Source organism: Lactuca virosa, chromosome 8, assembly GCF_052849685.1.
Source record: "Lactuca virosa cultivar CGN04683 chromosome 8, Lactuca_virosa_CGN04683_v6, whole genome shotgun sequence".
NCBI lineage: Eukaryota > Viridiplantae > Streptophyta > Magnoliopsida > Asterales > Asteraceae > Lactuca > Lactuca virosa.
The window spans coordinates 8,000,883-8,012,763 of NC_136433.1; the positions used below are offsets into that span (position 1 = coordinate 8,000,883).

The 11,881-nt window shown below is 45.6% G+C and overlaps 1 protein-coding gene across 20 annotated transcripts in view; it reads right to left on the reverse strand.

Moving 5' to 3' along the window:
* The window catches only part of LOC145132834 (uncharacterized), a 42,984-nt gene extending 31,380 nt beyond the window's left edge, over positions 1–11,604 (reverse strand). For 2 of the 20 annotated variants that reach the window (XR_013718256.1, XR_013718254.1), the window contains exons 1-4: positions 11,384–11,603; positions 10,256–11,220; positions 10,083–10,175; positions 9,845–9,907 (exon numbers count right to left, since the gene is read on the reverse strand). Coding sequence is in view for 9 of the 20 variants with exons in the window: in XM_079067763.1 (XP_078923889.1) it covers positions 9,290–9,349; positions 9,845–9,910; positions 10,083–10,175; positions 10,256–10,471 (435 nt within the window). In the remaining 11 variants the exon portion in view is untranslated. Of the gene's footprint in view, positions 1–8,726; positions 9,350–9,840; positions 9,911–10,082; positions 10,176–10,255; positions 11,221–11,383 lie in introns of those variants that run through there. The other 18 variants (XR_013718255.1, XM_079067767.1, XM_079067770.1 and 15 more) reach the window with 16 other exon arrangements.
* Positions 11,605–11,881: the final 277 nt, after the last annotated feature.

Here is an 11,881-nt window from a genome sequence, read left to right on the forward strand (position 1 = left end):
ATGTCTTAATCCATTAAGACACATATCCCAACTTCATATCTGACCATAATAGCATGTCTTGACCCAAAAAGTCACCGAATTTAAGCCTTTGCATGGATAGAAAGGACCCAATAAACAAAACTCTAACTTTTATCACACTCGAAGTCACTTAACTCATGAATGGGCCATGGGAAATGATCAAGCAACTGTAACATCTGGATTCCCAGGTATCTTATTTTAAGTATTTATCTTGAGTTTTAAGGAAGGACTCGGCGAGTAGGCGCTCAGACTCGCCGAGTAGGAACGCGCATTTCTTGTCTGATTTAATGAAGGACTCGACGAGTCGATGCGTGGACTCGGCGAGTCCGCGCTGTTAAGTGAAACCCTAATTCTCGGGGCATGTGCCCTATTTAAAGGCCTTTATGGCCTCCATTTGCGGCCAATGCACCCCAGAGAAACCCTAGAGAGAGCAGTAAGAGAGTTGAGAGCAAGAAGAGGCTAATACATCACTTTTGGTGTAGTTTTGCTAGAAGGAAGAAGGAAACACCCATCTAGAGCGTGAAGGGAGCTTGGATCTGGGCTAATCATCTTGAGAGTTCATCTCTGGAGGTATAATCCCTTCTATTTCGTGTTGATATGATAGATTTCATGATTTTAGGGTTTTTACTTCCATTTTATGTAAGATCTAGTGAGTATGAGGTCCCCTTTGTGTTAATAGCATCAGATCTGGACCATGAGAGGTCCATAGAGTCACTATCCCTCAGCTTTATGCAAGCAAATGAAAGATTGGGGACTAGGTTGCCAGTTTTAAAGTTATTTCTCCATTTATGACTTGTTGTGGGTTGCATGCACGTAAAGGTTGCACCTTTACGTGATATTTGAACATTTGAAGGGTAGATCTGATAGTTAGGGAAGCAGATCTGACCTTAGGAGGTCATTTGAGGATGAACATGGAGGCAACTCGCCGAGTCCATAAGTAGACTCGACGAGTCGAGTCGGGGTTGCCCCGCGATTCGTGACAGGTGTAACCCATCGAGTGGAAGGATGACTCGACGAGCCAAAAGAGGCTGAAAGGATTCAGAGGACCCGCATGGACTCGTCGAGTCGCCCTTGTGCACTCGACGAGTCGGGTCAAAGTTGACCCTTGACTTTCGTTGACTTTAGGGTTTTGGTCAAGACTGATTCAGGAGAATTCAGGGAAGGGTAGAATGACCTTCTACCCAATCTGTAGAGATGAGATCATGAGTGAATATTGATCGGGGATGTTATCTGAATAATAGGAGGAGGCTAAGTCGGGACGTTGAGCACGAGAGTTTATCCGACTTCATTGAGGTGAGTCTTCTCACTATACATTACCTAGAGTGGTATTTATGTGAAGACCAGAGGGTCATGTATGCTATGTGTATATATATGAGTTATGTGCATTGGTTTATATGTATGCCATGTGTTGTATAGACCGGACCGGAGGGTCCAACGATATAGACCGGACCGAAGGGTCCAACGATATAGACCGGACCGAAGGGTCCAACGAGCTATGACCGGACCAGAGGGTCCAACGAGCTACGGGACTGGAGGGTCCCGCTGAGACACATCGACCGGAGGGTCGTATTGTAGCCTCGAGTGGCGTATGTGTTGCATGTGGTATTTTGGGGAACTCACTAAGCATTTATGCTTACAGTTGTTGTGTTATGTGTTTCAGGTACTAGCGAGGATCGCGGGAAGGCGCCGGCATGATCCGTACACACTGAGAGGATTTATGTATTTGAGGATCTTGGGATTTGTTTATTGTGATAACATGTGATACATTGGATTACTATGATATTTTATGAATGAAAGTATGTTTTTAAAATGAAAAATTGTTTTGGAAATTTACGTCGTTACAAGTTGGTATCAGAGCCTTGGTTTGAGGGATTCGGGTGCATCTTCGGATGAATCTGAACTCAAATTGAGGAATTGAGAAAGTTTTCATAAAATAAACAATTTTTCTAAGAGAGTAAAAGATTTTGAGAAAGGCAGAAGAAAGCAGTGTGTACGATCAGCCAGCGCCTGAACGATGATTTCCCAAAATACCCTTACATTATGTGTTATGAGATATGTTATGATATGATATGCATGCTAGAGTAGGCTAGGTATTCATATTAGGACTAGAGTGGCCTGATTTGTGATGGCTTAGCCTAGGAGTTACTGCTACTATGAGATACTTCGAGAGTAAGTAGGTAGCAGCGAGGAACTTATGAGTGGTCTACTAGAGAGTAGCCTGAGTTTAGTGAGATATAGAGTACTTGTGATCTGGGATCCTAGGAGGAGGACTTGGGGTGAATACTGATGCGCTGTGGAAGGTAGTATAAGGGCCCGTACTACTGGAAACACCGGATCGGTGAGCAGTCTAAGTAAGAATCCTCAGGGTACTGATGAACAAGTAGGGTTGAGTATCGAGTGCGAGTATACTCGAACGAGTCTCTGATTCTTTTGTGTTGTATTTCAGAGACATCATGGTTGGGACGCGCCACCACCCAGGAGGCAGTGGTACCAGTGGTACCAGCGATGAGGAGATTCGTAGGTTGATTCACGAGGAGGTAGCAGCGGCCATTCGAGCTGAGATACCAGAGATGTTTGGGTCTATCAAGACCACGCTGATCGAGACTTTTGATGAGCGGTACGCTGCTCTTACTGAGGCTGTTGTTGCTGCGGCCACCGCAGCCGTCGCTGCTGCCAGGCCACAGGGGGGTGACTCGTTGCTGTACCGAGAGTTCAGCAACACGAAGCCACCAGAGTTTGATGGGACGCAGGACCCGATTGCTGCGATGAGGTGGATTTCGGATATCGAGGGATGCTTCTACACCTGCTCGTGTCCGGAGCATCTGAGGGTTCGGTTTGCGCTGAACTAGCTTCGCTTGGGAGCGAAGGACTGGTGGAAGTTTGTGACGGCAGACTTCACTACGACAGAGCTTACTGTGGTGACCTGGGAGAGGTTCACCACGATGTTTCGAGATGAGTATGTTCCCCCTGTGGAAAGGGAACGTCTAGCCCAGGAGTTCTTATCCCTCAAGCAGGGAACTGAGTCTGTGACGGTGATTACGAGGATGTTTCACGAGAGGGCGTTGTTTTGCCCTGAGCACGTGTCGACTGAGCAGGCACGTATGAGCCAGTACTTGAGCATACTGAGGAGGGATATCTGTGAGTTCGTGGCGAACTCGTCCTACCGGACATTTGCCGAGCTTCAGGCAAATGCCCGGAAGAGAGAGATTAAGCTGGAGACTCAGGTCAGAGAGGAGGCCGAGTCTCAGAGGAGGGACAGGCGACCGGTACAGGCGCAGCCGGCAGCCAAGCGGGCAAAGCCCGCTGATTCGAGATCTGGGGGTCCGAAGGGCCGCACTTGTGGGAAGTGCGGCAAGAGTCACGAGGGGGTGTGCAGAGCTGGGGTGTGTTACAAGTGTGGGAAGGAGGGGCATTTCGCTAGGGATTGCCCCAAGGGATTCTCGGTTTGCTTTCATTGCAACCAGACCGGCCATCGGAAGGCCGAGTCCCCTCAGCTACTACAGGGCTCAGCACAGGGGTCTACACCTGCTGCTAGAGCTATCGAGGTCCGGCCAGCGAAGGTCGGGGCACCGAAGGCTCGCGGGAGAGCCTTCCAGTTAACAGCGGAGGAGGTCCGCGCAGCGCCCGATGTCGTGGCCTGTATGTATTCTTTTACTTACCTATTTTGAGTTTGAGATTTTGTGCTTATATTGTGTTATGCTTAGGTACTTTTCTTGTGAGTTCTGTACCTGCGTTGGTGTTATTCGACTCGGGTGCGAGTCGATCTTTCGTGTCATTAGCATTTAGTCAGCACATCAGTGTTCAGCGAGAGGCGTTGAGCCGACCTCTACGAGTTTCTATAGCCGACGAGCGAGCGGTGTATGCTACTGATGTGATCCGAGGATGTGTACTCGAGATCTTCGGCGTTGAGTTTCCGATTGAGTTGGTCCCGATTGCGATGGGAGATGTCTGTGTCATCGTGGGCATGGACTGGTTGAGCAGGTTTGGAGCGGTTATCGACTGCGAGCGACAGTTGGTGACCATACGAGACCCTAGTGGGGGAGTTCTTACGGTGTACGGCGAGGGTACCCGTTCAGGGTCAGCATTTTGTTCGGCTGCTAGAGCGAGGCAGAGTCTACAGCAGGGCTGTAGTGGGTTTGTGGCCTATGTGATGGACACACGAGTAGCAGCGGAAAGACCTAGTTCTGTTGATGATGTGCCGATAGTGCGTGAGTTCCCGGACGTTTTCCCCAAGGAGTTGTCGGGTGTGCCTCCCGAGAGGCAGGTGGAGTTTCGCATCGATTTGGTTCCGGGAGCGGCGCCTATCGCCAAGGTGCCCTGTCGCCTTGCGCCACCAGAGATGCAGGAGTTATCCTCACAGCTTCAGGAGTTGTTGGGGAAGGGATTTATCAGACCGAGTAGCTCACCGTGGGGAGCGCCGATCCTTTTTGTCAAGAAAAAGGATGGTTCACACCGGATGTGCATTGATTACCGGGAGTTGAACAAGTTAACGGTCAAGAACCGTTACCCACTGCCAAGGATTGATGATCTGTTTGATCAGTTGCAGGGAGCGTCTTGGTTCTCCAAGATTGATCTGAGGTCTGGATATCATCAGATGAGAGTGCGTGATGAGGATGTCCAGAAGACGGCGTTCAGGACTCGTTACGGGCATTACGAGTTCGTGGTGATGCTTTTCGGGCTCACCAATGCACCGGCAGCGTTCATGGATCTCATGAACAGGGTGTGTAGGCCGATGTTGGATCGATCGGTGATCGTGTTCATCGATGACATATTGGTGTATTCGAGATCCAGAGAGCAGCATGAGGAGCATTTGAGGGAGATCCTCGGAGTTCTGAGATCGGAGAGGCTTTACGCCAAATTCTCCAAGTGTGATTTCTGGTTACGAGAGGTCCAGTTCCTGGGACATCTCGTTAATCAAAATGGGATATTGGTCGATCCGGCCAAGATTGAGGCGGTAATGAGTTGGGAGGTGCCGAGATCCCCCACCGAGATCAGGAGTTTTCTGGGGTTGGCCGGCTATTATAAGAGATTTATTAAAGATTTCTCCAAGATTGTCGTGCCTCTCACCAAGTTGACCCGAAAGGGCGTTACTTTTTTGTGGGGTCCTGAGCAGCAGGCCTCGTTTGAGACTCTTCGCCAGAGGTTGTGCGAAGCCCCGGTGTTATCCCTTCCAGAGGGAATGGAGGATTTTGTGGTGTACTGCGACGCATCGATATCAGGGTTGGGTGCGGTGCTTATGCAGAGAGGGCATGTGATAGCGTATGCATCGAGGGAGCTGAAGCCTCATGAGACGAGGTATCCCACCCACGATCTGGAGTTGGGGGCAGTGGTGTTCGCCCTCAAGATCTGGCGCCATTACCTGTATGGGGTTCGGTGTACCATATACACGGACCCCAAGAGTTTGAAGTATCTGATGGATCAGCCCAACCTGAATATGCGCCAGAGGAGATGGTTGGATGTGGTAAAGGATTACGATTGTGAGATCATGTACCACCTGGGCAAAGCTAATGTTGTAGCTGATGCGCTGAGTCGTAGGGCGGAGAGTGCCCCAATTCGAGACACTTGTATGCGATTGACAGTGATGACTCCGGTGTTGGACACCATTCGGGAGGCCCAGGCAGAGGCCGTGAGACCGGAGAACCGCAAGAGAGAGCGGGTGATTGGGCAGGTACCTGAGTTTGTTACTAATAGTCGTGGGCTGATGACCTTTCAGGGTCGGATTTGGGTGCCGTATGCAGGCGGGACGTGCACCACTTTGATGGAGGAGGCGCACCGATCGAGGTTCTCGATCCATCCCGGGGCCACTAAGATGTATTTGGACCTGAAGAGGGACTATTGGTGGCCCTGTATGAAGAGGGATGTAGCATGCTTTGTTGAGAGGTGTTTGACCTGTCGCAGGGTTAAGGCCAAGCACCAGCGTCCGCATGGCAAATTGCAGCCACTTGAGGTTCCCCAGTGGAAGTGGGAACATATTTTTATGGATTTCATCACCAAATTGTCGAGGACCGTGCGGGGTGTCGATTCAATTTGGGTGATCGTCGACCGGCTGACGAAGAGCGCGCATTTTCTTGCTATCAGTGAGAGCTCTTTTGCTGAGAGGCTGGCAGAATTGTATGTGAGGGAGGTGGTATCGCGGCATGGGGTGCCGATCTCGATTGTGTCAGATCGAGATGTACGTTTCACTTCCAGGTTCTGGAAGAAGTTCCACGAGGAGTTGGGTACGAGGTTGCATTTCAGTACCGCCTACCACCCCCAGACGGACGGACAGAGTGAGCGGACGATTCAGACACTCGAGGACATGCTTCGAGCATGTGTGTTGGACTTCGGGGGAAGTTGGGACACGTACTTGCCGTTGGCTGAGTTTTCCTACAACAACAGCTACCATTCGAGTATTGGTATGCCTCCCTTCGAGTTGTTGTATGGGAGGAGGTGCCGGACTCCCATTTGCTGGGGAGAGGTAGGGCAACGTGTGATGGGTAGCACCGAGATAGTGCTTCAGACGACAGAGCAGATACAACAGGTTAGACAGAGGTTATTGACGGCTCAGAGTCATCAGAAGAGTTGTGCGGATAGGCGACGACCCGAGCTCGAGTTTCAGGTGAGAGATTTCGTACTCCTGAAGGTGTCTCCTTAGAAAGGAGTGATTCGGTTCAGGAAGAGGGGCAAGCTGGGGCCCCGGTACATCGGTCCGTTCAGAGTGACCGCGAGAGTGCGCAGGGTAGCGTATCGTTTGGAGCTACATGCGGAGTTGAGCCATATTCATGATACCTTCCACGTGTCTCAGTTGAGGAAGTGTATAGCCGATGAGTCAGCGGTAGTGCCGCTGGAGGACATTCAGGTAGATGCGAGGTTGAACTATGTTGAGAAACCGATCGCGATTTTGGATCGGAAGATCAAGGTTCTGAGGAACAAGGACGTGCCCCTGGTTCAGGTCCAGTGGCAACATCGGAGAGGGTCCGAGCTGACTTGGGAGCCGGAGTTGGAGATGCGGGAGCAGCATCCAGAGTTGTTTGCGGAGCAAGACTTCGAGGGCGAAGTCTGATTCTAGTGGGGGAGAATTGTAACATCCGGATTCCTAGGTATCTTATTTTAAGTATTTATCTTGAGTTTTAAGGAGGGACTCGGCGAGTAGGCGCTCAGACTCGCCGAGTAGGAACGCGCATTTCTTATCTGATTTAATGAAGGACTCGACGAGTCGATGCGTGGACTCGGCGAGTCCGCGCTGTTAAGTGAAACCCTAATTCTCGGGGCCTGTGCCCTACTTAAAGGCCTTTATGGCCTCCATTTGCGGCCAATGCACCCCAGAGAAACCCTAGAGAGAGCAGTAAGAGAGTTGAGAGCAAGAAGAGGCTAATACATCACTTTTGGTGTAGTTTTGCTAGAAGGAAGAAGGAAACAACCATCTAGAGCGTGAAGGGAGCTTGGATCTGGGCTAATCATCTTGAGAGTTCATCTCTGGAGGTATAATCCCTTCTATTTCGTGTTGATATGATAGATTTCATGATTTTAGGGTTTTTACTTCCATTTTATGTAAGATCTAGTGAGTATGAGGTCCCCTTTGTGTTAATAGCATCAGATCTAGACCATGAGAGGTCCATAGAGTCACTATCCCTCAGCTTTATGCAAGCAAATGAAAGATTGGGGACTATGTTGCCATTTTTAGAGTTATTTCTCCATTTATGACTTGTTGTGGGTTGCATGCACGTAAAGGTTGCACCTTTACGTGACATTTGAACATTTGAAGGGTAGATCTGATAGTTAGGGAAGCAGATCTGACCTTAGGAGGTCATTTGAGGATGAACATGGAGGCAACTCGCCGAGTCCATAAGTGGACTCGACGAGTCGAGTCGGGGTTGCCCCGCGATTCGTGACAGGTGTAACCCGTCGAGTGGAAGGATGACTCGACGAGCCAAGAGAGGCTGAAAGGATTCAGAGGACCCGCATGGACTCGTCGAGTCGCCCTTGTGCACTCGACGAGTCGGGTCAAAGTTGACCGTTGACTTTCGTTGACTTTAGGGTTCTGGTCAAGACTGATTCAGGAGAATTCAGGGAAGGGTAGAATGGCCTTCTACCCAATCTGTAGAGATGAGATCATGAGTGAATATTGATCGGGGATGTTATCTGAATAATAGGAGGAGGCTAAGTCGGGACGTTGAGCACGAGAGTTTATCCGACTTCATTGAGGTGAGTCTTCTCACTATACATTACCTAGAGTGGTATTTATGTGTAGACCAGAGGGTCATGTATGCTATGTGTATATATATGAGTTATGTGCATTGGGTTATATGTATGCCATGTGTTGTATAGACCGGACCGGAAGGTCCAACGATATATACCGGACCGAAGGGTCCAACGATATAGATCGGACCGAAGGGTCCAACGAGCTATGACCGGACCAGAGGGTCCAACGAGCTACAGGACTGGAGGTTCCCGCTGAGACACATCGACCGGAGGGTCGTATTGTAGCCTCGAGTGGCGTATGTGTTGCATGTGGTATTTTGGGGAACTCACTAAGCATTTATGCTTACAGTTGTTGTGTTATGTGTTTCAGGTACTAGCGAGGATCGCGGGAAGGCACCGGCATCATCCGTACACACTGAGAGGATTTATGTATTTGAGGATCTTGGGATTTGTTTATTGTGATAACATATGATACATTGGATTACTATGATATTTTATGAATGAAAGTATGTTTTTAAAATGAAAAATTGTTTTGGAAATTTACGTCGTTACAACAACCATTTTTATGAATCCACAAGACCTAGAACATATGAAAGGATAACTATAATGCTTTGGAGTGCTCCATACTCACAGAGGTCCAATATTTGAGACATGAAGCTCATAAAACTTATCTATGGAGATCTAAAAGGAAACACATAAATGTATAAGATTTATACATTCAAAAGATGCACAAGGTGAAGTAGTCTCTGGATCTACAAGCTTACAAGCAACACCTTCTTCTTCACTAGCCTTCTTCTTCAACAAATGAGCACCAAAAACACTAATAAGCTCCAAACTCTCACACACAGAGCTTAGACTCGAGATTAGGGTTTTATGAGGGAATGGTAGCTGATAAGAAATGTCCAAGGGAGGCATAAGGAGGATTAAATAGAAAGCAAACCCTTAAAATTAGGGTTTTAAAACTGAGCTAGTATGCCCCACGTAACACAGGTACGCCCAGCGTACTAGCATGGCTTCCGTGATCCAGGTTTCTCACAAGTACGTTGCACGTACCTCACGTACGCCCGACGTATAGGTTGAAATTAAGCCTTTAACCACAAGGGACCATATATGCAAACTTTGAATAGGCTAAGGGCTCAATCGAAAATACCTGAAAAAATCAGATTTTACAAGAAACCAACAAAGATTGAATCTTCTAAATTCACTTGCAACAATTTTATACCTTTAAATTGACTTCAAAGCATGAGTTCTATGAATTCATAAGAATCAAGGGTTTACGAGGTATGTCATGACCCAAATAACTATTTTAGACTGTTTAGAAATACATTCCCCAAATTCTTTTTAGTTAACATCTATTATGTAAAATGTTGTTTCTTTTTTAGTTAATGGACTCAATGAGAACATGACTTAACCCCTTAAGTTATATATGAGTGTTTGCTTCCTTTTGACTTAGTAAGAAAGAACAACTTAATAGATCAAATCAATGGAAATGAGCATTTTCTCATTAAGTCCTAGTTTTGGCCCTTCCATTTTCACAAATAATTTAAATATCATTTATCAAGACACACATACTAAGGAAAAAATATAGCCTATAATTTTACCCATTGTTACATATCTAACAAGAAGTGAGAACCACCATACCTACATGTAACCATTTTGTCTCCAGTGATGTTAAAAGATAAAGCCCAAACTGTAGATGATTTTCTCGCTGCTAGTCATTATAGTAAAATTTTAGTAGATTACAATAAAAGCAACAAGGACATCCATTAGGCAACAAAAGGAGAAAGTAGATAGTTTTATGGTTTTACCAACTAAGATACGTTGTATATAATAAAAAAAACTAATCAACAAAATAAAGAAGATAGTTTTACGGTTTTACTTACTAAGATACAATCCAACATAGTAAAAACTAGATAGATAAGTATTGATGCATCCTTTTCAGCAGCGTGCAAGTTCCTCTGTATCGCATCGATAATCTGCAAAATAAATAAATAAATAAGTGAGTTGAGATAAAACAAACTTGAGTTTATTGAGGTGGGAGAAAAATAGACAATACAGGTAAGTTTGAGATATTAGAATATTGCCACAGGATTTCGATATCCCTCAGCTTTGCAAAGTAGAAATCACTTTCTTTTTCAAGACTATCCATTGTTATCGTTAACTCTATGATCTTCATAATGAATAATGATAGAATGTAACTATGTGAGCCTGCAAGTGTTGGATAATTTGGATTAATATTTATATGAGTGTGAACATGGTATGTGTTGATCATATACGGAGACACTTGGAGCTGAAGAGGGTTTAGAGGTCTTGATAGGTGGAGCTGTTGAGTGTGCAAAAGGTGGATCACATCTTTCGGAGGATTAATGCTTCATTGTGTTGGCAATGATTTCTTGGCATCTAGCTTACATTTTTCCCACCTTTGCAAGACTCTCTTCTTTCAGTAGGGATGTAACTATAGCAGGAAACGGAAGCAGGTAATTAACAACATCAACTAGTTATCCGATTTTGATTCATGTGTTACTCGAATTTAAAAAGGACTCGTATATAGTTAATGGTAGGACTAGGAGTCAGTAAGAACTTACTTGGGATGGCTACCCCCTAATAGAATTACAGTATCTCTACATCCATGGCATGAATTCAAGATTATCTAGCATCCTTCCTTTTACTAGCTTGCTCACTTTAATGCTTTGTAGCATAAATTAGTTACTAACAACATTCCATATACATAAAAAAACTAGTAGATTCTTTCACATAATTAAAAATATTAAAATATACACTACAACTTTCAAGAACAAAGTGTTCATCATTGTATTTAATTCGAGAATCATAAACACAAGTGGTGGAAGCATAAAGTGGGAGAACCTTTGTAATTTCCAGTTTGTTGAATACAAACCGAAGAACCTTATAGTTCTGAATCATATCGTACTATGTCTTGGCGTCAAAACTGACCTTGTGCATCGATTCCATTCCAGGATGTGCCTTATCGATTAGCTGACAGTGAACTACACTGGAGTACACCTACAAGAATCGGATTCGTTCAAATCGGTAGAGTTTAGTGATTCAAAGTACACATAATTCACGGTCTAAATGGAAACTACATCTAGAGTTGATAACACAAATCATGCCTACTACAATCAAATTTTTATCTATTATAGAATAGAGAAAAAAGGATGGAACATACCTAGCTATTGAAAGAGCAGGCGGCACAAGGCAAACCAGACAAGATGAGTGAGAGGATCTCCCTGCACGGCGGAGGATACCGGAGCACAAGAGGATTGAGTTCGGTGATTTGGGGTCGGTGCACTCAGAGTAAAGTCCGGTCAATTATGGCGTAAAGTGGAGACGTAAAGTGGAGACACGGGGGAATAAGCGATCACTTTTAGGGAAACTAAGTTAGGTCAATTTATTTTCTAAAAGAGGGAAACACAGGGTAATTAATTTGTATGTGATACAATAGAAAACAATAATTTACTTTTGTTGGTAAAATATTTTTATATTTACTAAGGAAAATATTTCCATAGCTAGTTGAACTTTTGTTGGTAAAATAATTTTTTATATTTACTATGGAAAATGTTTCCGTAGCTAGTTGACTACGGAATGTTCCGTAGCCAAGTAGTTATCGATTATGATTCCGTAATTATTTTATAAATTCAAAAACAAGTTGTATAAATAACTACGG